This window comes from Hemiscyllium ocellatum, chromosome 13 (assembly GCF_020745735.1).
Source record: "Hemiscyllium ocellatum isolate sHemOce1 chromosome 13, sHemOce1.pat.X.cur, whole genome shotgun sequence".
Lineage (NCBI taxonomy): Eukaryota > Metazoa > Chordata > Chondrichthyes > Orectolobiformes > Hemiscylliidae > Hemiscyllium > Hemiscyllium ocellatum.
This window is the reverse complement of record NC_083413.1, coordinates 74,971,782-74,997,739: the sequence shown is the minus strand read 5'-3', so window position 1 is coordinate 74,997,739 and position 25,958 is coordinate 74,971,782. Positions and strand designations below refer to the sequence as shown.

General features: G+C 42.1%; 1 protein-coding gene across 1 annotated transcript in view; it reads right to left on the bottom strand.

Moving 5' to 3' along the window:
• LOC132821947 (erythroferrone-like) overlaps positions 1-25,688 on the bottom strand; it is an 88,902-nt gene extending 63,214 nt beyond the window's left edge. The window contains exon 1 of the mRNA XM_060834962.1: positions 24,791-25,688. Coding sequence (XP_060690945.1) covers positions 24,791-24,955 — 165 coding nt within the window. The 5' untranslated portion in view covers positions 24,956-25,688. The remainder of the gene's footprint in view (positions 1-24,790) is intronic.
• Positions 25,689-25,958: the final 270 nt, after the last annotated feature.

Genomic DNA, 25,958 nt, shown 5'->3' with positions numbered 1-25,958 from the left:
GACATACATTTATGAATACCTCATAGTCCATGTGCTAGTCATATTATTGGCTCAAAGAAGTATTTCATGTGTTTATCCAACTGTAAACTCACAGCATCTTTACATTTCATTTACCGCAACATACCAGTATGAGATATCTTGTCCATCAGACACCCCTCTACCCATGAGTCATCTCTGGGCTATCCTCAGTAACCACAGTTGAGTTTACAGCAGTGTTTATGGATTTCTTCAACTTGGTGCCTTGCCCAATACATTAGCTGAACTGTTGAAACTATTTTTGTTTTGTTTTTCCCTGCACGTTTGCTCTTCATTAACTTGCTGCAGCAAATCCTCTGCTTTCAAACAAGCCTCATTGTATGTTTGGGTGGGATGGTTAATTCTTTCAGATTTCCCAACACTCCATCCCTGCTGCTCTATGATCAACACTAGTGGGGACACTTTTAACTCTCAAATTTGGGTAGTTTAGTTTAAGTGAGACTTAACATTGAATACTTTCAATTCTGATCCCAAACCACCATGAATCTACCTAATTCTAGCTTTAACAGAGGTGGGGCAAGTAAAAGCTAACCCAGTCACTGAAGGGAGATGGGTGCATCATTGAAACTCTCCCAGGAAGCATTTTATCTCCATTTTAATGAGTTTTTTATTTAATTCCTGTCAGGTAGACTTTCCTTAGTCATAGGAAACCTGATAGGAAAGGGAATGTGAGAAAGGTTGATCATAAGCATTTATGGCCCTGCTTTTGGGCTGAGGTCAGTAGAGGTGTTTTAACTATGCCCGACATGAGAAACGTTGTCTCCATCTCAATGATCACCCTCAGCATGATTCACTTGCCTTGCCGCGATCTGTCCAACCTTCACCTTCACAATCTCTGATTGCCAATCTTCACCAGCCTCTCACTCTCGTCATGATCACTCCTTTTAAACATCACCATTGCTCACCTTCCTACACCTTCACCAAATCCACCCACCCCTGCCTTGTGTCACAGCCTCCCTGTTAGCCACGTCAATCTATCAGGCTGCCTATCAGGTGGAAAGCCTGTGAACAATAATCAGATAAGCCCTATATTCTTAATACTGGGGCTGAGTGGTGATGAGTGAGGAACATGGTACTCCTGATGTTCCTATCCTATTGCTCCCCCCTAGATCTGAAGACTTATCTCTACAAATATTACCACAAGAAATGATTATTTTTGCCACTGCAATGTCCAACCCTAAGCAGTTTCTGAGACATTATCTTAATCAGGTTGTTTATTCAGTTTTCCCTTTCTTGATCTCTTTACGTAACATTTTTCAGGTAACAAGACTGCTGACTATTTCTCAAGCCACAATGGGATTGCCATCTGTCTAGAAATAGCCAAGTGTCTCCATGTATGAGTGATTAATCCCCAGCACATTGTAGTGAGTAACCATAGAGAATAAGCTTGGAGACGGTGTTTCCTTTAAGCATAGTACATCTTTTGTTTTCATTAATAGAACTATTGTTGATGATCAGGAAAGGCAGTTTGACTGAGAGTCAAGGATTATCCTTGGCGAAGTGATGGCCTAGAGGTATTATCACTGGACTGTTAATCCAGAGACCCAGATAATATTCTAGGGATTCAGATTCGAATCTCACCGTGGAGTTTAAATTCAATAAAAAGGAGTCTGGGATTAAAAGTCTAATGATAACCATGAAATGATTGTGGATTGTTGGAAAAACCTATCTAGTTCACTAAGGAGCTTTAGGGAAGGAAACCGCCGGTCTTTACATGTGACTCCAGACCCACAGCAATGTGGTTGGCTTCTAACTGCCCTCTGAGCAATTAGGGATGGATGATAAATGATGCCTAGCCAACGACACCCTCACCCTGTGAATGAATAAAGAAGAAAACGATTGGCTACAGTGGGAGTTGTCCATTTCCAAATGGAGCAATGGCGCAGAACAAAGGTGAACACAGAGAGCAAGATAGGATTATGGCAGGGAGGGGAAGAGTTGGGAGTAGCAGTTAGAAGCACGTGGTAATGTGATGTAACCTCCAGAAACTAGCCTGGAGAAGAATGTGTTCCGTGTATAGCAACTCATGCTGATGACCCAGCATAGAATGGGAGCTCATTAATGTACAGGCAGTGGAGCTGCAAGAGAAATCAAAGTAAACTTTTCGCTTTAAATTCCAGCCTGGTGTGATATGTTGACACATGTTAGCATGACTCAGAATCTTTCTGTCAAGGCTCCATGGATATAGAATCAAATCCTTTCAAATTCTCAACACCAAATGAATTGTATTTAACATTACACTGCATCCCCAGGCATCTCATGGGAGCAATCAGACAAATTCGGTGCTAAGGCACAGAAGCAGATAATAGGGGAGATTTCCAAACACTAGGCCAAAGAGATGGTTTTTAAGGTCTGACTTAAAGGAGAAGACAGAGTGAGTGAAGTGGGGACCTTGAGAGAGAGAATTCCAGTATTTGGATATAAGACAGTTGAAGGCATGGCCACCAATGATGGAACAAAAATATTGGAATTCACAAGAGGTCTGAACTGATGGGGCACAGAGCTCTTAGTTCAGGTCTGGTGACCCTTCCTCAAACCTGCCTCAGAAGGCAGAAACTCACAAGAGATAACCCAGATTCTGTGTTCGGTCATTGCCCAGTTGGTTAATCTCACCAGGACTGATGAGAGGAATACAACAATTGTTGTCATGCTTTCACTATAGTGAGAGGCAATATTCCTTTTTTTTAGATTAGATTAGACTTACAGTGTGGAAACAGGCTCTTCGGCCCAACAAGTCCACACCGACCCGCCAAAGCGCAACCCACCCATACACCCCTTTTACCCCTTACCTAACACTACGGGCAATTTAGCTTGGCCAATTCACCTGACCCGCACATCTTTGTGACTGTGGGAGGAAACCGGAGCACCTGGAGGAAACCCACGCAGACACGGGGAGAACGTGCAAACTCCACACAGTCAGTCGCCTGAGTCGGGAATTGAACCCAGGTCTACAGGCGCTGTGAGGCAGCAGTGCTAACCACTGTGCCACCGTGCCGCCCTTTCTTAACCTTTATCCTGATTCTGCTGCAGGTTGGAGCAGTAATGGAGGAGATTTGACCTTAATTGCTGTCTCTGTCCCTCCATAACAGAAGTGCCAGCACAGAAGACTGCCTTGGGACAAAAATCCAAAGAAAATCCTTTCTGTCTCCAGAAAGTCACAATTGTGATAACGATGTCGAACAATGAACTGGTTGCTTCCCTAATGACTCATTGTGTAAATGTGCTGAGTCACACAAACCAGATACATATTGAATATCAAATTTGCAAGAAAATATAGTTTCCATTAATGTAAGCTTTATAATGACACAGAAAAAAAAAGCAAGAAACATGGAGCCTAGATTTTTTTTAACATAGAATCACAGAAACATGCAATTTAGGAACATAAGCATATAACTATGCAGTATGGAACAAAAGAAACATCAAACTATAGACAACAAGGCATTCAGAAATACAGATCCTAAAATGATAGGAATGTGGAGCTTTAAACAAAGAAGGGGTATGATTATCATGATTTGTTAGAGTAACCCAAATGTAATCTCGCTGCCCTGCTTTCTTCCCGGAGCCCTGTCAGATCTTCAACTTCAAATGCTCTGATTTTACCTTAAAAGATACCATGGTAGCTGCCTTAGCTACTCTTCCAAACTTTCATGTTCCAACAAATCCCAAAACAGTACCACACCTTTTGAAACTGTTTTGAAAAATGTGTAACGTGTGTAATATGGTTGCAGACCATAAGACACTACTACACTTGAGATATGTCAGGACATAAGAAATCAGAGCAGGAGCAGTCCACTTGACCCGTCCAATAAGATCATCAATGATCTGATTGCTGCTTCATTCCCACTTTCCCTCCTCCGTTCACCCATAACTCCCGATTCCTTTATAGATCAAAGGTCGATCCAATTCAGTCTTGAATATATCTAATGACCCCGAGATAGAGTTTGCTAAAGTTTACAAATCCTTTATAAGAGGAGAAATTCTTCTTTATCTCCACGTTAAATAGAGTCATAGAGTCATAGAGATGTACAGCATGGAAACAGACCCTTCAGTCCTTGCCAAACACAATTCCTAAATTAATCTCACCCCATTTACCAGCACTTGGTCTAATCCCTCTAAACCTTTCTTATTTATATGGCAGCATCCGAGGAGTAAGATAATCGACATTTCGGGCATAAGCCTTTCATCAGGAAGGGCTCATTTCCTGATGAAGGCCTATGCCTGAAACATTTATTTTCCTGCTCCTCAGATGCTGCCTGACCTGCTGTGCTTTTCCAGCATCATGCTCTCAACTCTGACCTCCACCATCTGAAGTCCTCACTTCCTCTTTCTTATTCATGTACCCATCCAAATGCCTTTTAAATGCTGTAATTGTACCAGCCTCCACCACTTCCTCTGGCAGCTCATTCCATACACATACCACCCTCTACGTAAAATAAATTGTCCCCTAGGTCCTTTTAAATTTTACCTGCTCACATTAACCATATGCCCTCGGGTTTTGGACTTCGCCACCCTGGGGAAAAAACCTTGGCAATTCACTCTATCCACACCCATCATGATTTTATAAACCTCTGAAAGATCATCCCTTAGCCTCTGATGCTCGAGAATCCAAATCATGTACATAGATGACAAAAAACAGTGGACCCAGTGTATCCCTGAGGCACACCGCTGGTCACAAACCTCCAGTTTGAAAAGCAACCCTGCACCACCACCCTCTGTCTCTACCTTCTAGCCAATTTTGCATCCAAATGACTAGTTATTGCTGTATTCCCTATGATCTACCCTTGTTAACCAGTCTATCATGTGGAACCTTGTTGAACGCCTTACTGAAGTCCATATAGACAACATCCACCGTTCTGTCCTCTTGGTCACTTCATCAAAAAAACTCAATCAAATGTTCCCAATCCTAGAATCATCTGAATGTAAGCCTTTTTATTTCTGAAACTGTGCCCAACCAGTTCTGGAACCCCAATGAAGGTTAAATCCTCTCAATATCTACCCTCTCAACTTGCCTCAAAAATTTATGTTTCAGTAATAATCAGGTCTTGTTCTTCCAATCCCATGAGTATTGGTCCAACCTTCCTCAAAAGATAATCCTTAATCCCAAGAATCAATTTAGTGAGTATTCTCTGAACTACTTACAAAGCTTCCCCTTTCTAATGCAAGGTTCTATGTGCAGTCTCACCAATATCCTGTATGTTTAGCAAGATCTTTCTATGTTTATACTCAATCTTCTTGCAACATGGTCTCAATGTCCCTTAGATGATTATGATCATCTACCTGCAGGTTACCAAACTTTCTAAAATGTGAATGCTGTGTTTCATCATTAAAAATGTTGTCAAAAGACCAAATGTTTACAGCTTTAATGCAGGAGGATTCACTGACTAATTTCACCCAACTGCTTAGGTCCTGAGACTCATTGAGAAAAGTCATCGTCTTGCAACACCAGGTGAAAGTCCAACAGGCTCATTTAAAATCACAAGCTTTCGGAGCACTGACCCTTCGTTAGGTGAAGACTTCACTTCATGAGGGAGCAGTGCTCTGAAAGCTTGTGATTTAAATAAACCTGTTGGACTATAACCTGGTGTCATGTGACTTGTGACTTTGTCCACCCCAGTCCAACACAGGCACCTCCACACCATTTGGACAAGGACCTGCATTGGTTCCATCACTAGGTCATCCTTCAGATTTTCTTTAGGGAGAAAGAATCTAAAGGTGCTCCCTACATCTTGTATTTCATGTCTCTGGATGATCTGACCTTACAATCTCCTAAAAAGAGATCAGGAGCATACCTTTGATTGGCATTGCCAATTTGAGTCAATACCATCCTGGGTATGTATTGTTGGAAACCAGCATTGCCAACTTTAGAGGGGGTTAATGGAAACTGCTGATTTTCTGATGTGTGAATAACTTATTTTGCTTCAGACGAGTGTAATCTTATTTTCCCCTGCAGTGCTATCCGAGCTATGCGGTTAGGTAAACAGACTGGCGCCATGGCCGAGGGGCACCGATTCACTGAATACAATAAAAGCAATGTAATCCTCCAATGGAAATGTCGAAAGTAAAATATTCCATTTCATTTTATAAATGTAATAAATTAGACCACTGGCAAAAATTATTATAGGCAGAGCAGAAAGAGCTAACGTATATTTCGGATGAAATTTTCCAAAGTCTAGCAAACTTAAGAAAGATAAATGTACATGTTCCTTAGGTTGAAATAAGTGAAAAGTATCAGAATGCCATAAATATGATACACAATGTATATCCAAAATGATGCAATTTTAATTTAATGAAGCTGGCTTTGTGTTTGACTTTTCAGTAGCAGACTGAGCAATGTCAAATCCTGTATGAATAACATACGTGGGTGATGCTGGATAATAAGGAACAATTTACTCCTTTACAGTGCTGAATAGTTTGGGCGTGTTGCAGTGTCAGCTTCTGTACGTGAAATGTACAGGGTAGTCCCTCAAAGTGAGGAGGATAGATGCAGGAAAGCCAGTGCACATACATTCTGTTAAAGTGGGGAGGCTGTTCTATGGCCACTACCAGTGCATAAAATATACATAAAAAGGAATTAGTCATACACTGTACAGGGATATTCACGAATGTGTGTCTCAGGACCAGCTCCTGCAGCACCCACTGGATAAAAAGGGAACAAATCACTCCTGCTTCCTATTTCATTCCACAAGCTATTGCTCTCATTCCGTTTGTGGTCAGTCTTATTTGAACCTGAACATCTTGCGTCCCACCAAGGTAACCAGCTGATCCATCTACAACACCCTGTTGCCCTTATGGGCAGCAAGTCCAACCGTAGTGCTTATCTTTCATGTCATCTCTTACTCAAGGGAAACACAATGTCATTTGTCCATGTTTGCTGATGACGTTACATTTGGAGGTATATAGATAATGCAGCTGGGGCAAAATGTTATACAGATATAAGGTTAGATTATGCCAACCTACTTAAGGAAGACCTAAGAAAGATGGAAGGCTCAAATCCACACGATTTTGGCCCAAATGCAGAAATCCTTAAAAACTAGCGAACATGTACCAAAAAAAAATTAAAAGGCTGATTGGCATGCGAAGGGATGGAACTTTTGTTACGTTACTTTGATTTGGTTTAAACTTTCGGTTGGATTTCATCTGGGAACTGTATCTCATGAAGCATATATTGGCCTTGGAGGAGCTGATTCATCAGAATGATACAAGATCCAAAATTGTTAAATTACAAGGACAGGTTGCACACATTAAGTTTGTATGACCTTAAGTATAGAAGACTAAAGGTGATTTAATTGAAGAGTTTAACACCATCAAAGGATTTAACAGTATTCCTGGGGATAAATTATTTCCTGTGGTGGAGCTAGCCCCAAGAAAGAAACGTGACCACATGGGGCATTTAGGGTAATGTCAGAAAACACTTTTTCATTTGAACGGTCGAGGAAATATGTAACTTTTTCCCATAAGAAGCTGTTGAGGCTATTGGTCAATTGAGCATTTCAAAAGTGAGGTTGTTAATTTAACGTAGAATGTAACTGCGATCTAGCTGAGTTCCAGATCAGGTTTAAGCAGCTGAAGACTTTATCCTGTTCCCCTGTTGCTGTTACTCTATAATAATCCACAGTGTAATCCATTTTATCATTTTATCCACTGCATTTCCATGAAGCCCTCTGAAATTATTGGTCTTGCCAACATTTATCAGCCAAATGTGCCCTCTCTCATGCTACATTTATATGTGAGATTCCCACAAACGTGGATGATCCTCCAGCATTCCGTTTAAAATTAAATGGAATAAATGCCTGAGAACTCGCATAGAATGAGGTTTCTAGAAAGTGGTCTGCAATCTGCCTGAAATAGCGTTGTGCAGCATTCGCACACACTTTCTGAAGTGAGGAACAAAGATCGCCGTACATATCACAACATCTAATCTTATGTATGATAGTGAGTCTTCAAGGTAGCTTTGGTTCAGAAGAATAATTCCTTTGATCTCAATCTGCCACAGCATGTTTTCAATCTGCAGTTTACCTGGGACATAGGGTGGAGGCTAAGGGAGAAAGCAGGGGCGCCATCACATCAATTTAATCCCCACTTCTTGATAAATATTGAACACAATGAAAACAATTCTCCAATTCAGTGTTGAAGCTACTGACTGTGAAATCCATGAGAAACACACTCCTGGTTCAGGTAGGTTATTTGGTAGATTCAGAGTAATGTCCTCCCTATACTGTCTAATCAAACATTTCTCATGTACCAGTATGGGTTAGAAATAGAGTGAAGCCGTTTCCCAATATTTTTAATCAATCTAGTCAGAGGTTCTGTTATACACCTTTGGAGCAGTTGGGACTTGAACTCAAGCCTCCTGGATTACCACCACAAGATGTCTTCAAGTTGTTTCTATACTGTCCCATTCTGCACTCACAAGTTAGGATAGGAAAAGGTCCTTAATTGAAATGGTGTAAAGCTTTGTCTAACACTTCAGCCTCAATTACCCAAGGATATAGAATAACCCAATATTTCCCCATCAAACTTCTCCAGGCCATTTACAGTTTTGATTAGATCAAGTTCAAATCTCTAGCTACAATCTCCCATCAGATACTCTCAGACCAGGTGTAACACAGGTTTTGATACAGAATAAAACTCCCTCGATGGACCAAAGGGTCTGTTTTCATGTTGTACATCTCTATGACTCAATATGACTCTATGAAACATTCCCAATAATTATGTGTAGCTACCATGAAGGACACTCCTTCTCAATCTCTTCCCTTGCCTAACCCTCAGGTTAAACCACCGCTATTACCTTTCTCTAATAAAAGGACAACCCTATGGTCTGGTAGGACAATGGTGACTTTGCCTCTATGTCAGTCCCAATAAAGTGTGTCCTCATACATGTGTGTGTTGTTATCACTTCCCCAGTTGCATATGTCTCGATATTTCTTTGTGAGAATTTACAGCAATTGGGAACACCAACATTTTATTATCTTCATCAGCACTTTATCATCCTAAATAAACTGGATGCCTTTTTTGGATTGATACTAATATTATACTGACTGGTAACATTCTCAGGCGAGTAAGATTGAATGGCAGAGAATGCCAAGATTCAGGAATCTTTAAACCACAATTAAATTGGAAAATTTACTGGAATTATTCCTGGTACATGTGATGGAATTCTGGTAACTAATACTGTAATAAGCAGGTTACTGCATCAGTGCAACAATATTTATGTAACTATGTATCTTGAGACAGCTGCAGTATGTACTGAGAACTGACCATAGGCCCAACCATCTTACCCCTCTCATGAGATCATGCACCCTTTGACCATCTTAGACGATTTGCAATACCACGGCAGAAATGTTGTTTGTGCCATTGGTTATGCAGAGAATTGCCAGAAATTCACAGGTTTTGTCCCAGCATCACAAACTGGCTGATTCCATAGAACCCAAGAAAAGTTATAGCACAGGAAGAGCCCACACATTCCATCTGGTCTACACTGGCTGAATAAACTAGCCGGCTGTTCTAAACCCGTCTAGCTGGTGCACAGCTAGGAGGTTACAGCTCTTCAGGTGCAGGGTTGACTCAATCCAAGAGCCAGGTACACTCTTCACATGACACTCCAACATTCCCAGTGAGAGACACGAACCCAAGTGTTCATCAACATACTCAACCACCTTTGTGTCAATCAAACCTTGGCAGCAACAATTCCTGTTCTCAGTTTGATATTTGTCCAGCTGCTTTTAAACAAACTAATCTGCCCGCTCTTGACAGCTCAAATGTTTCGGCAAGAGGCAAGAGATCCTCATTGGAGATACTGGTGTAGGATTACCTGAGACATTCTGCCGCCTGCCATTTAAACGAAAGAATGAGTTGAAGTGTAGTGCAGGCTGCACAAGGACGATGAGGGTAATGCAGGCAAGGCTGCAACCATTGCTCATCTCTGGTTGGAAAGAGAATTGGGCCATCCCCTTAAAGTGCTGCTGGCCTTATGGTGAGGCTGCTCCCATAATGCTGTTAAGCAGGAAGTCACAAGAGTTTGATCCAGCAATGATGAAGCAATGTAACCTTTGTTGATTTGCTGCTTCTGTCCTTCTTAGGGATAGAGGTTACAGGGGAAGGGGAACCTTTCAAAGTAATGTTCATGATGTGCTGTGGTACATCCTGTAGCTTTTATATATTGTAGTCATAATATAATGTCTGCAGTAGTAGAGCATAGCAATCAAGCAGCCATGGAAACAAATAAGTGAACGGCTGTGCTCTGGATAATGGTGGCATGGTGTCTCAGTGGTTAGTACTGCTGCCTCACAGCACCAGGGACCCCGGTTTGATTCCAGCCTCAGGTGACTGTCTGTGTGGAGTTTGCAAATTCTCCCCGCGTCTGTGTGAGTTTCCTCCGGGTGCTCCGATTTCCTCCCACAGTTCAAAGATGTGCAGGTTAGGTGGATTGGCCATCACTTCAACTCCCCCTCCCACTCCCCAAAGGACATGCAAGTCTTGGGCCTCCTCCACTGCCAAATTAAAGCCACCCGACAACTGGAGGAAGAATGCCCCATCTTCCACCCTTCAACTACATGGCATCAACGTTGACTTCACTAGTTTCCAAATTTCCCCTTCCCCAACTTCATCCCAGATCCAACCCTCCAACTTGGCACTGCCCTCTTGACCTGTCCTACCTGTCCACCTTCTTTCCCACCTGTCCACTCCACCCTCCCCATTGACTTGTCACAATTACCCCTCACCCTCACCCATCTATTGCCTTCCCAGCTACCTTCCCCCACCTCCTTATTTATCTCTCATTCCCCCCTCCCCTTCCACATTTCTGATGAAGGGCTTATGCCCAAAACATAGACTCTCCTGCTCCTCAGATGCTGCACTTTTCCATCGCCACGCTTTTCAACTCATATACTAAATTTCCATAGTGTCCAGGAATATGCAGGCTAAGTGGATTAGCCATGGAATATGCAGGGTTACAGGGATAGGGTAGAGAGGGTGGGTCGGGATGGGTTTCTCTTCGGAGGGTCAGTGTGAACATGATGGGCTGAATAGTCAGCTTCCACGCTGTAGGGGATTCTATGTAAGCACTTTGTGTGTTAATGTACCTACAAACATCAGTATAGATTTGCTGGATGCTGGAGGTGAGCCACTCATTGTAGTTTGTTCAAACTCTGTGGTGGTCTTATAAGCTTGCTGTTGATATGGTGGGCCCAGCAAATCATCTGATCAGCAGTGGCCTCCCCTGAAACGCTAATGGTTTTGAATTTGGTACTAGTTGGGGCCAATGGTTAGTCTAAGCCAGCAGGTCTCACAATCCCTACATTATGGGAACAGGCCATTCAGCCCAACAAGTCCACGTCAACCCTCCAAAGAGTAGCCCACTCCGACCCATTCCCCTACCCCATATTTATGTTGACTAATGTCCCTAACCTACATATCCCTGGACACTATGGGCAACTTAGCATGGCCAATTCACCTAACCTGTACATCTTTGGACTGTGGGAGGAGCTGGAACACCCGGAGGAAGCACATGTAGACATGGGGAGAAGGTGCAAACTCCACACTAACCAGCCGGCCGAGGTTGGAATCGAACCTGGGACCCTGATGCTGTGAGGCAGCAGTGTTAACCACTGAGCCAGCATGCCACCCTAGACTCAGCTGGTTTGCTATATGATGGGTCCTGCCAAACAATGTGAAATTATCAGGCACAAGCCTGACCTGAGGGAAGGTCATTGATAAACCAGTTGAAGGTGGTGGAGCTGAGAATGTTTCACTTGAAAACTGCTCCAATGATGTTCCAGAGCTCAGAAAGCTGATCTCTGTTAAGCCCGAGTACATTGTGTCAGGAATAAGCCTCCAAAGGACTTGTTCTTTGCCATGAAATGACCTCAGTTTTGCTCTGCTACTTGATGCTATAATTCATTGCGGAATATGGAAAGCAACTGGTCTCACTTCGCTCCTGGTATTCATTTTCGGTGTCCAGGTCTGATTCAAGGTTGCTAAAGGTTTAGAATCAGTGGAATCAGCTCTCTTCAAATGAGTACGTGGAGGACAATTGGCCAGGTGATATTCATCTGTTTATTTTTGGACTAAGACAGACCCTGGACAATCTTCTGACTGCCCTAGCTACACTGCAGGAGGCTGGCTTCAGAAGTGGCTCGTTTAATTGTGCAGATCTGCAGCACAATAGCCAACTCTTCAGGAACAATTTGTCGTATTGTGACCGTAGTTTTTTTTTCTCCAATGATCCACTTACGTCTTCTGTGTCCCTCAGTTTTGCAAAGTCCTGGATCACGTTGACTGTCAGCACTCGTTTTTTTTTCCCCCCAGTTTCAATCTGTCATCCAACCCACTTCGTTGACAAATCTGGCCCCAGAATTCTTTTATTTTTCTTTACTGAACCTTCTCTCATCTATCAGTGTCTATTTGAAGGGCGGGTGCACAGAACTGCACGTAGTGTATTCACCCGCATGTAAGAACAGATTTTCTGATCCTTTGCTCAGAGCAAGATATCTTGTACACCATAAGCATGCAATAAAAATAATGGGACTGCTGTCTGGAAATTTCCCTTGACTGTTTTTACAAGACAAAAAAATCATAGCCATTGTCTCATTTCTTAGGTGTCCAGTTTAAATGTAGAGTACAGCCTTCAGCCATAATCATAACAGAATATACCCTAACAATTATTTCCAACAAAGGAATGTTCATGTTTAAGTGAAGTCTATAATCACACTATCAAGGTGGCCTTACAACACAGCCCTGAAATCATTCTCAGACTGAAATATCACACATTTGATACAAGCGCAGAATATCCGTCCCACTGGTTAATCAGGTCTGTTCATGATCCAGTTACTGGGACCCACACCATTCACTTATCAATAGGGGACAAGACCTGGTCATTAATCTGTTACTGGGTCTCAGGCCATTCATTAAGTGGTGACATGGGATCATCCTTTTCATTAATCAGCTAGAGGAACCAACCTATTTATTAATCAGTCAGCTACTGGGGGACAACCATTCATTAATCATTTACATTTAGGGAATCAGGTCATTAGTTGATCCGATACATTGGACGACTAGATACTGGGGACTGAGCTATTCATTTTTCAGTTACAGAGGACTTCTCCTTACACTGATGTAGAGAGATGACTGGGCCTCCTGACAGGAATCTGAATTGGCATGTCTGTGCTGCTGATCAGTCATTGCAGCAATTGGATACAAGAGGTTTGGTAATGACTGCAATTCAATCTGTCAGTCAGCGTAGCAATTACAGGACGTCACTCAGCATAGGGATGTGGATAGCGCCAGGCAGCACAGATCAGTTTTTGCAAGAATCAGATACAAGAGACGGGTCATTAGATTAATCAGGGGTCGAATACCTGTCATTGCAGGAGCCAGTTGGAGAACATCAGCCATTATTGAAGTCAAGCCCAGTGCCATAATCAGTGCAAGAATCAGCAAACTCCTCTATCTACCAGTCACGTCTTCACTACGCCCCTTTCTTTATTTTCCACCTTTTTTTTCTGCTTCTTCCTCCCCCCTCTGATAGTGCTATTATACTGAGGCTCAGTTTGTTGGGTGCCCAAGGCCTTTAATGCCAGTGACCTTTGACATTGAATGTTGGTCAATATTTTAGGCTGGAGGAAAATTGCCACAAAACCTGAATCTAATGACCGCTTTTGGCTTTTCCCTTCGGAAATTACTCGGCAGCAGTTTAACTAGGAAACTTGACCGAGTTCTCCACTCCTTTAACATCACTGAGCCATTCATAGCGCCCACCCTAGCTTGGTTTGGTGATCAGAGTCGAGAGCATGTTGCTGGAAAAGCACAGCAGGTCAGGCAGCATCCAAGGAGCAGGAGAATCGATGTTTGGGGCCAGAGCCCTTCATTCTTGGCCCGAAACGTCGATTCTCCTGCTCCTCAGATGCTGCCTGACCTGCTGTGCTTTTCCAGCACCACACTCTCAACTCTGATCTCCAGCATCTGCAGTCCTCACTTTCTCCTAGTTTAGCTGTCATGCAACAATTGGTTCAGGGAACAGAAGATTATGTTTAAATCACATTGGTGAGCTCCATACCTGGCATCCATTAGATACAGTGAGCCATCAGCAGCAGCAGCTTTGTGTTCTAACACAATCTGTAATCTTGAGGCCTGACATATTGCAGCATTGCTATCAAGGCACGAGATCAATCCTGGTTCAATGAGGAGTGCAAGGGAGCATGCAGACGGAGCACCATGAATACCTGAAAATGAGGTATCAACCTGGTGAAGCAACAACAAACCATACACACTTGCTAAACTGTAGAAGCAGCATCAGATGGGCACAGCAATATGGATTCATAAAGATGCAAGTGGATGAGATCAAATTTCTGCAGTCCAGCCGCATTTGGGAAAGAACATGTGCTTTTGGAAAAAGAGTAGACTTTTGGCTCTCTCAAACTCATTCAGCCATTCAATAAGATCATGACTGATCTGTTTGTGATCTCAACTCAACCATTTTCCTATCTGCTCCCCACTGCCATTATCCTTGATTCCCTTGTCAATCAAACATTGAATGAACTCAGCCTTAAATGTATTCAATGACCCTGCTTCCACTGCTTTCTGGAGAAGAGATTCCACAGACTGACAACTTTCTGAGCGAAAGATTTCTCCTGAACACCATTTTAAATTGGCGATCCTTAATATGAATCCCATAGTTCTCAACTCCTCCATTACAGGAAACATGGATTCAACACCCACCTTGTCAAACGCCCCTCAGAATCTTGTATGTTTCAATAAGATCAATTCTCAGTTATCTAAACTCAAATGGGCAAAGCCAATTTTAAAAAAGAATTCATTCGTGGGATATAGGCATTGCTGGCTCGGCCAGCATTTATTGTCCATTCCTGGATGCTCTAGAAAAGGTGATAGTGAGCTATGTTCTTCACCAGCTGCAGTCTCTGGGATATAGCTACCTACAGTGCCACCAGGAAGGGTTTCCCAGATTTTGACCCAGTAACATCGAAGGACTGGTGATGTACTTTCAAGTCAGGATGATACACGGCTTGGAGGGGAACTTGTGTTCCTCTGCATCTGATGCCCTTATCTTTCTAGATAGGAGAGGTCACAGCTTTGTAAGAGGAACCACAGTGTGTTGCATTGGAGAAAATGTATGTTGAAGCCTGTGGATATGGTGACAACCAAGCAAGTTGCTTTGTCCTGGATGGTGCTGAGCTTCATGACTGTAGCTGGTGCTGAACCCATCAGGAAAGTGGGAAGTGTTCCATCACCATCATGATAAGCACCTTGCAGATGTTAGATGACATCTACCTGGAAAAGCAGGTGAGCTACATTTTGGAGAATGCCTCACTTCTGGTTTGTTTTTGAAACCATTCTATTTATATGGCCAGTTGAGCTCAGTTTCTGATCAGCAGTGATCTCCAGGATGTTAACAGTGGGTGATTCAGCAATGGTAATGCTATTAAGCGACAAGGGGCAATAGTTAGATTTTCTCTTGTTGGAAATGGTCATTGCCAAACACATGCGTGGCTAGAACACTCTCCATTCACAATGAGGATGTGAATCCAACATGTCAATGCCAAGGACAATGGTGAAGTATTTTCAGCTGGAAGAGGTGAATGGGTGATCAGCCTCCTCTTAAGGCCTTCAACTCCACAGTTACCAATCTCCAGGCAATTCAATTCACTCTACATGATGGCTCAGTGGTTAGCACTGCTGCCTCACAGCAGCAAGGATCTGAGTTCGATTCCGGCCTCGGGTGACTGTCTGTGAGGCATTTGCACATGCTCCCCGTGTCAGCGTGGGTTTCCTCTGGGTGCTCCGGTTTCCTCCCACAATCCAAACATGTGCAGGTCAGGTGAACTGGCCATGCTAAATTATCCACAGTGTTCAGGGATGCGTTGGCTAGGTGCATTAGTCAGGGGTAAATAGAGGGTAGGGGAGTGGGTCTGGGTGGGTTACTCTTCGGAGTGTCGGTGTGGACTTGTTGGGTCGAAGGGTCTGTTCCCACACTGGAGGGATTCTGTTCTATGAATGTATGGAATTATGAAATGGCTTTAGACATTGGTAATAACAAAATCTTTAGGTGCTGACTACATCATGGTAGTTGTGACCTCCAGAATGAGTGGTGCCCCTAGCCAAGAGGTTTTAGTACAGTTACAACCTTGAACCTACCCAACAATTTGGAAAAGAAAAAGAAATAACTGCAGATGCTGTAAATCAGAAACAAAAACAGAAGTTGCTGGAAAAGCTCAACAGACCTGGCAGCATCTGTGGAAAGAAATCGGAGTTAACGTTTCGGGTCGAGTGACCTTTCCTCAGAATAGTCCTGAACAGAACAGAAGTTCTGTGAAATGGCCACTTGACCCGAAATGTTAACTCTTGATTTCTCTCCATAGATGCTGCCAGGCCTGCTGAGCTTTTCTAGCAACTTTTGTTTTCATTGTGAAGGTGGAAAATTGCCCAGGTATGTCCTGTTCATAAAAAGTAAGACAAATCCGATCCAGCCAATTGCCAGTCCAATAGTCTACTGATTATGTTACAGTGATGGAGCGGGTGAGGTGACAGAGTCTGGCCTTAGCGACAAGACCACATCTGGACCAAGTGTGGCATCAAGGGACCAAGCGTCAAAAAAAAATTGAAGTCAATGGAAATTTGGGAGGAATCTCTCAACCGGTTGAAGTCACGCTTTGGACAAAGGACAATGGTAACCTGGCCAGTCATATTCACATTGAATAAATAAATAAATAAGATAATAGATTGCTCTTTCCCTAAATTCTGTCATACAGCAGGATCTGTTCTGAAGATGTTTCAATGTCTTATGGCATTTTTATTATCTTTTGTTCATTACCTTCTTTTCACTTCTTTGTGATTAAACAAACCTCGGTGAGCTTAATTTGAAAGTGACAGCTTGACATAGTTTATTCCTGCATACCCAAAGTGATATACATCAGGTAAGAAGGACTGCAAGTCCTGTGACACATATTCTACTCACTGGATAAGTAGACAGATTCGAAGGAGATGCATTCTCTCCGATTTACTTTAAGTACTAGTTTAAATTGTTGGCACAAAATGTTAACCATTATCCTGCAGCACTGGATTAGATTTCAGCCTGAAGTATGAAGTGCCGTAAATGGTCCTATCATATAATAGAAGTGAGAAGTTCTGCTCTGTCAGTACTGCGGACTGTGACTGCAATCGTAGCAGACTTTAATACTAAGATACTTTTAAAATGTACATTTTGAATAAAGTTCACTCTAAAATAATTTCACAGTATTCAAAGCTGTTTGAGATTGATACAATTGGCAATAATAGAGGTATGAAACATAAGAAATATTGTTTGCAAGTTTGGAGCAAGTCAAATTACTTCTCAGCTAGGGTGTGAGACATAAAATATATTGAAAGAAATGTCACAGATGATTTCAAGAAGCAATTGAACGAGCTTCTGATTAGAGTTTGTTTGAAGAAAATAGTTAGATCCAATGGACAGCCTCAGTTTTCATTAGTTTTCAGTTCTAATGCGTAATGTTTAGGTTAAGGTAGAAGCTGTCAGATTAACTGCTGCTATCCCAAAACATAGCCTTAAAATCACTTTGAAATTCCTTCATCTTAACTCATTGACAATCCTCTACATTACTGATAAACCTGACTTCTTGTTTATATCGATCCTGATCTCAGAGCTTGTTCTGTGGTGTTGCACCTAACTTGTCAGTCACTGGGAGCTTTAGTTGGCAATGAAAAAAAATCAAGAAATCCTCTGGCGTTTCATTGGGATGATTGTGTATACCAAAACTGACTTCATAATTTCAACAGGAACAGCTCCCCACTATCACCAGCACTCATAACAATCAGGGTAGCTCAAGCCCTGCACACACTGCTATTCTCGAGTGATCACTGTTTCAAATTAGTTTTTGTGTTACCCCCCCCACTGTTACTAGGTTAAACCTGGAATGCCTTCTGTTGTTATGCCTTGACCATAACAGTTAAACGAGGCTGTCCCACCCCGGCATGCCAGTTTCAAATGTGTTTTTGGATAGTCAAGATATGTTGGCCAATCCACAAATGTCCACATCCTTTGAAAGCATTTATTAAAAACCTCATGTGAAATGGGAATGAGTACAGGAGGACTGAACATTGACATATAGGAGGTTATTATGGTGAAGGGCTAAGGTTCAGAATACCGATGTTGAGCGAGTCAGCAGACATGCCTGGATGAATCAGAATGTGTTATTACTGAGAGAATGTACGTGTGGCTTTTAACAGAAGCTTTCACAAGGGGTTCCAGGGAGGGTTGCTGAGGTTCAGCTTCTGCTCCATGATCTAGCATAGAAAGAAGTGTGCCCTCTACTGGCAGTTAGCAGAATGGCTCATGCTCTTCTGCCTCAGCTTCTTCATGAGTTAGGGTGTCAAGGGGAGCAGAGCTCAAAAAGGAGACTCGCAAAAAAATAACATTCAATTAGCGGAATGTTCAAAAATATTTATTTCATCAGAGCAACATCACAAATTTCAAATCCCTACACTAACTGCCTGATGCATTTGTTTCTTTTTCAGCTATGTTACTTTCTAAGATGTGAGTAGATGCTGAATCAGAAGATGCTGGAATAGTCTGTCTTGGGGAACAACACTGCGTCTCTAACTTGTCATTAAGAGTTTGATCAGACTATGTAGAGAAAGCTTTGCTCTATATCTAACCTTGCCATATCTTCCTCAAGAGCGTTATTAGCAGGAGTACAGAGGAAGCTTTACTCTCCTCTAACCCCATACTATACTTGTCCTGGGAGTACTCGATGGTAGTGGTGTGGAGAGAAATGTTCCTCTGTATCTACACAGGGAGTTTTTGATGGGGAGAATGTACAGAGAGATTGACTCGGCACCAAAGCCCATGTTGCATCTGATCTGGAAGAGCATCTGAGAAACCTTTATTCTCAAACAGACTGGTCTTGCACTTGACCTGAGAGTGGAACTTCTGGTACATCGAATTTTACACAAAATTATTTAAACATTCATGAGAGAGCATGTTCTATTTTGCCCTGTGGAATGAACAGGCTTGATAGGCTGAATTACCTTCACCTTACCTCAATTTTATACTGATCAGTGGGTTTCACACATTCAACAAAACCTGAACTCCACCAATTGACTTGGCATAATGGCCTTCAGAAAAGATTTACAAGGATACTGCCAGAGTTGGAGGAGTTGAACTATAAGGGAGAGGCTGGATAGGCTGGGACTGTTTTCGCTAGGGTGTCGGAGGCTGAGGGGTGACCCTATAGAGGTTCATAAAATCATGAGTCGCATGGACAGGGGAAATAGGCAAGGTCTTTTCCCTGAAGTGAGAGGGTCCAGAACTAGAGGGCGTATGTTTAAGTTGAGAGGGGAAAAATTTAAAAGGGACCTAAGGGGTTTTCACATGGAGGGTGGTGCATGTATGGAATGAGCTGCCAGAGGAAGTAGTGGATATTAGTAAAATTACAACATTTAAAAGGCATCTGGATGGTTATATGACTAGGAAGGGTTTAGAAGGATATGAGTCAACTGCTGCCAAATGAGACTAGATTAGGTTGGGATATCTGGTCGGCATGGACAAGTTGGACTGAAGGGTCTGTTTCCGTGCTGTACATCTCTATGACTCTATCTGTATCACATGCATTCTTCACAGTAGAGACAATATGTTAAGAGCTGAAAATTCCATCATAGTCCAGGTCTCAGTCTTGTTGGTTGAATACTTTCAATAAAACCATTTCTCAGGAAGTACATTACCTCTATATTCAATATGTTGATTTGGATAGTCCACTTCCATTTCGGTCAACAGTGGGGTTAAGATGTCAACACTGGGGGATTCAGTGATGATCATTCTATTGCATACTGAGAGAAGTTAATGGAGCTACACCTCCTCTCACCATCTCCCTATCCATGTGACTATATTCACAGCCAGGTATCAGTTTTGTAATAACTTCTTTGCATGGTGTATATGATACGACTTACGGAAATCCATGTTTACATCCTTCACCGTGTCTTTTTTTACTCCATGGTCTGTGACTTTGTTGAAAACTGGTATTCAATTTATCAGTCAGTGTCTGTCTTTCAAAAATCCTTAGTCTATTTAAGAATTCACACATTTAATGAGCCTAAATTAATATTTACGATCTCTCATTTGTTTCTCTGCTATGACTTTATATTTCTTGATTCTCCCAGTATATTTATCACATGGCTCATTTTTAAGACCCAACTAAAAATGAGTTTTCTCCAAGTCCTAAACTGACCTATGAAACTACTTACTCTCCAGTCAGAAAGCATCTTACCCATCTTATACATTTCTTATAGCTAGTCTGTTGTTAATCAGTTGGCAGCACTCACATTTCTGAGTCATGGGTTCAAATCCCACACCAGGGCTTCAGCACAAAAGTCCAGTCTGACCTTCAAGCACTGTATTGAGGGTATTCTGCAAAGTTAGAGGTGCTATCTTTCAGATTGGACATTAAACTAAAGCTCCATCACCTATGTGGGAGGAGATTAAAAAAAAAGACCTGCGACACAACTGTGTAGAACACCAGGGCAATTATCTCTTGTGCCCTGGCCTATATAACTTTCAGTCAACATCACAAAGAAACAAGTATCTGGTCTTTTTCACTTTGCCATTTGTGGGAGTTTGTTTTAAGCAAATTGGCTGCCGCCTTTCCATTATTAAGAACGTGACTGTCCTTCAAAAGTACAGAGGATTATAAAATTATACGCGACATGGATAGGATGAACAGCCAACATCGTTTTCCCAGGCTAGGGACGTCCAAAACTAGAGGGTGTAGGTTTATGGTGAGAGGGGAAAGATTTAAAGAGAACCTGGGGGGCATTTTTTTCACACAGGCAGTGGTGTGTGGATGGAATGAACTTTCATAGGAAGTGGTGGAGGCTGGTACAATTACAATGTTTAAAAACATCTGGATGGTTATGTGACTAGGAAGGGTTTAGACAGATATGGGCCAAATGCTGGCAAATGAGACTAGATCAGTTTCGGATATCTGTTCGGCATAGACGAGTTGAACTGAAGGGTCTGTTTCCATGTTGTACAAGTCTGTGATTCCATGGCTCTATTTCATTAGCCTTCAGGAGCTTTGAGGCCTCCAGTAGTTGTGAAAGGTGCTGTATAAAATCTAGATTCACTAAAGTTAGCTCAGTTACAGTGCCTTGAATTCCATTTTGGTATCTTTTTAATATGAAACTTATCAGGTTTCTGTCATCATAAAATCAATATTCAGTCATTTTTCAGTCAACTATTGCTCTACCTCTGCTCAGAGCATTTGCAATGCTATCTCCTTCCTTGACTGGATTACAGCATAATGAAGGAAACATTTCTAAGTAATTTATTCTATGCATCTCTATTTGGCCAACATTTGTATAATCATATTTTGCTTTAGGATAATTCACATCCCCCATGATTACATGTCTGTCATTGTTAAGAGCATCTTACTTCCTTCAAATCTTATCCTCATTTCCTTTCCAACTATTCAGTGTCATGGAGTACTCCCAATGGAGACAAAACTCCCTAATTATTTCTCAACACAAGTCAAATGCTGCTTGATCATCAGCACCAATAAGAACGTCCCTTCCTTAAGCTGCATCCATCTTTTCAGTTGGTAAAATTACTCAAGTCCAGTTTCCTCCCACAGTCCAAAGATGTGCGGGTCAGGTGATTTGGCCATGTTAAATTGCCCATAGTGTTAGGTACATTCATCAGAGAGAAATGGGTCTGGGTGGGTTACTCTTCGGAGGGTCGGTGTGGACTGGTTGGGCCGAAGGGCCTGTTTCCACACTGTAAGGCATCTACTCTAATCTAATCTAATCTAATCCTTTTATTCCGTCTCTACCTTTCCTGAAAGTTTTACTGCCAGCACCTTCAGCTTTTGCGTTCTGAAGCAAAATTTTCATTCAGTCTCCAACCTCACTCCCAGTATTTTCCTTTACTGCTTTTGATTTCCAGACTAATATGTTCACACTCAAATAGAAACATTTTGCCTGGTCCTGAAAGTGCTCCTCTCCTTCTGTACTTTTTTCATTTGTTCATTAACCTCTATCTTCTTAGCTTCCATTCTATCTTAAAGCACTTCCATTGGTATAAACGGTGGTGTCTTTTGATGTTTCAGGTATGCATCATGTGCCACAGCTTTGCACTGTCCCTTTAAATAGACAGTGGCTTCCATTTGAATATTCTGGAATGTATCGCGTGCTGTGGCTATCAAGTGATATCAAATCAAAGCTTGGTATCATGCTCATCATCACTCAGCTTTCTTGGCACACAAAGCTATCACTAACGCCCAGGGCTGGACAATCCCATCTCTGACAGGCGTGGGCTAAGATCTTTCGCAGATTTCCGTGAGGTTACTAGACAAAACAGCTCACCACTTTACAAACATCAGTGACTTTATGTCTCAGACTCCTCATCTTCATTGTTTCTTTCTTGCTTCCCACTGATTAGATCCCAGACTGTAACTCACTGCCAGGTATCCTATTCTTATGACTATTTGTCAACTAATAAACATTGGAATGTAAACCCATAAGTGCATTATAGAGTCGAGATGATGGGATTGGCTGACTTCTGTGTTGTAAACTCTGTGAGTCTAAAGAGCCACAAAGAGCTTTGAGATTTCCAATGGCTGTACAAGGTGCTATATAAAATGTGGCCATTGCTAGACAAATTGTGAATCTAGATTTTACAGAGCACCTTTCACAACCATTGGCAATCTCAAAGCTCTTCATGGTTAATTAAGTAGAGTCATAGAGTTGTACAGCACATAAGTCATCCAAGTTGTTTATCCTGACCCTGTAATGCACCGTTGGGTGTACATTATATTGTATATAGAGTTGGCAAGTAGTCTTGTATCTCTAGAGAGGATCAGGCTCAATATGGGACTTCACACATCCCATGGCTTTGGTCACAGACTTCATGCTCCACCTAGTTATAACCTGGCTCCCTCACAAATTGTATTTTCACTCATTCTTGTTGTGCCCCACCCAAAATAAACACATTCTACTGCAGCAGTAAGTTACTTCTCATCTCCTTGCCCCTTCCAATCTGCTGCCACATTGTTTCAAAGTAATTTTCATTTCGGCAGCTCCTGAGAAGATGTACCTTCCTCCAGTCTTGATTTTGAAATTCCCTTCTCTCCCCATCGTCCATGATGCTATTTCCCGCCCAAGTGCCACATCCACCATCCCTCCTGCTTCCCCCCAGCACCCGGTCATGACCCCCATGTCATGTCCCGACACTCAGAGCAAAAGGCAAACTAAGCAAGCCAGCAAGAAAGCAGCTGATAGAAAACCCAAGGAGGAATCAAACAATTACAGGGTAAAACACAGCCTGTGGAAAAAGGAGAAAGCCACATTTAAAGAAAGTGAAATGAGAACATGAACAAATGAAAGAGTGGGGCAAAGAAACGCAAAGGCTGCAGGGAAAATAGAAAGGTATTAATGGCTTAGGAACCTTTGGACAAGCATCCAATTTGTAACCCATTCCTGAATATCCATTATTCCATATACTATATACCATCCAAACCCCTTGATTAGGTCGCAGTTTGGAACTTATTCCCAATTTTTCCTTATTCTATGCATAAACCATCTGGAGTCCTGAATTAGATTCCAGTCTGTAACTCACCCCTGGGTATCCAATATTTTGTATATAAACCACCCAAACTCCTCAATTAGACGCAGGCTGTAGCACACTTCTGGATATCCATTATTCTATATATAAACCATTCAGACTCCTTGACCATATTCCAGCCTGCAACTTAGTCCTGAACAATGCTCCTTCTAACCTACACAACTACACAGGAACTCACAAACTCCTGCACGACTTGGCCTCTTTATATTGCCGCATTATGTGTAGCTGCATAAATTTAAAGGACTCATGCACTTCAAAAAACTCCCGCACAGTATATAATGAATAAAAATGGTGGGCACATTATTTCTGGATATCTATTATTCCATTTATGAACCACCTGAACCCATTGATTTAACTCTTGTATATAACCTTGGTCTGGTTATCCATTATTCTACATACAAAGCATTCAAACATCTTGATTTAAGTCCAACTTGCCACTCATTTGAAGGGTGTCTATTATTCTGCATTCAAACCATATGAAACATTTGATTAGATTCCTTCAAACTGACTCCCTTGGTGTCTGTTATTTTATACATAAACCATAGGAACCCCTTGATTAAATTCCATCCTGTAACTCATTGCCAGACTCTCTGGTTATTTTATATGTAAACCATCTGAAGCCCTCAATTCGATTCCACCCTGTCCCTCATTCTCGATATCCATTAGTCTATATATAAACCATACACACTCCTTGTTCATTTCCAGTTGTAACTTAACTCCCTGGGTGTCTGTTATTGCACCTATAAACAATCTGAATACTTCAATTACACTGTAGACTGTAACTCAATCCTTGGGAATACAATTCTCTTAAGCCATTAAGATTCCAAAAAGAAAATCCAAATCTCTTAAAAAGGCTGGAAGGTAGAACTGCTCCTGATTCAGAACGTCGGGACTTGCATGCTTTTTCCACAGAGTGTTTGCCTGATCACACCTTGCAATGACTCCCTTACACACACACGTAGCATGCTTGACTACTTACACACTTGCCAATTTGCATTGATTCACTTGCACACACTCTCTGTCCCTCACCCACTCACACACTCACTCACCCACCTTGCACTGACTCACTTGCACCATCTCCCTACTTGTGCTGGTGCACCCACTGACTTGCTTACCTGCCGGTTCACTTACCTGTTGACTGTCAGGCACATTTATTATGCGGTCCAAATCCTCTTCCACTGGTAAAGCTTTTCTCCCCATGGTTTTCACAACACTCCGGTCAGTCTGCACCAGCTTAAACAGCACAAAATCGACCCACAATGTCACAGTCAGGAGTACTGCGAGTGAGGCTGCCATCTGTCTCCGTGTATGTTATTGTCAAATATAAGCATCAATAAAATGTCGCAAATTTCAATATTCTCTTGCTTCCAATGTACAGATTTGATTTGTCTCACCGCTTCTGAATTGGAGGGTTTGGTTTGGGTTTGCTCTGGGCTTCTGCAGATTCTTAGACAGAATATTCACTTTCGATTGAAGCCTCCCATGCAGATGTTTTTCTCTACATGCTGTTATTAATAATCCTTGAATGAACTCGAGAAAGGAAGAATGCAATTATCTTCCAAGGACCTTTCTTGGAAGGTTCCTAATCCCGAGCAAGCACGGTCAGTTGTGCCTCACTCACTATCCATGGGCCTGGTCTGGCTGTGTTTTAGATAAAATATCAGAGACACCTGATTGGCCACTGTCTGAAAGAAGAGCTTTAGAAAGACACTCTGGTTGCAAACTCAGTCCAGGCAAGTGAACACTTTCCTCATCATTATACTAACAATGAAACCTTGCTTTGAGAATCAGCCTTCTTTCTTAGGTGATGGCAAGTCCCGCTGATAATTGCCTGATCTCTTAGCGTCAGGTGACAGGGCTGTTCTGGCCTTTTCTGACTCGCATCTCCTTTCACTGAACATGTAAAGGTTTCTCTCTGCCTCTCTCTCTCTCTCTCTCTCTCTCTCTGCCTCTTGTAGCTTTTCCCTGTGTAAATATCTGACCTTCTGTCAGGCTGATGCTCAGGTTCCCGCCTCAGCTCTGCCAGACAACAACAGGGCTGCTTCTCTTTCCACACCTACTTCAAGTTACAGAACTTAACTCTGTAGCAGCCGCAGTACTCACCAATTACCATTCCTTGTCATTTTTCACACACAAGGAATAAAGGAGCACTTCGCTTTCATTCAGTCCTGAAGGCATCTTGGGTTCAGTTCCAGAATATTTGCAGTCACTGAGTTAAAAAGAATGATTCAATGCTGTCTAACAAACACTGTAGAGTTTAAAATGTGTGTCAGTGTTAGCTCCTATACTTGTATGTTGT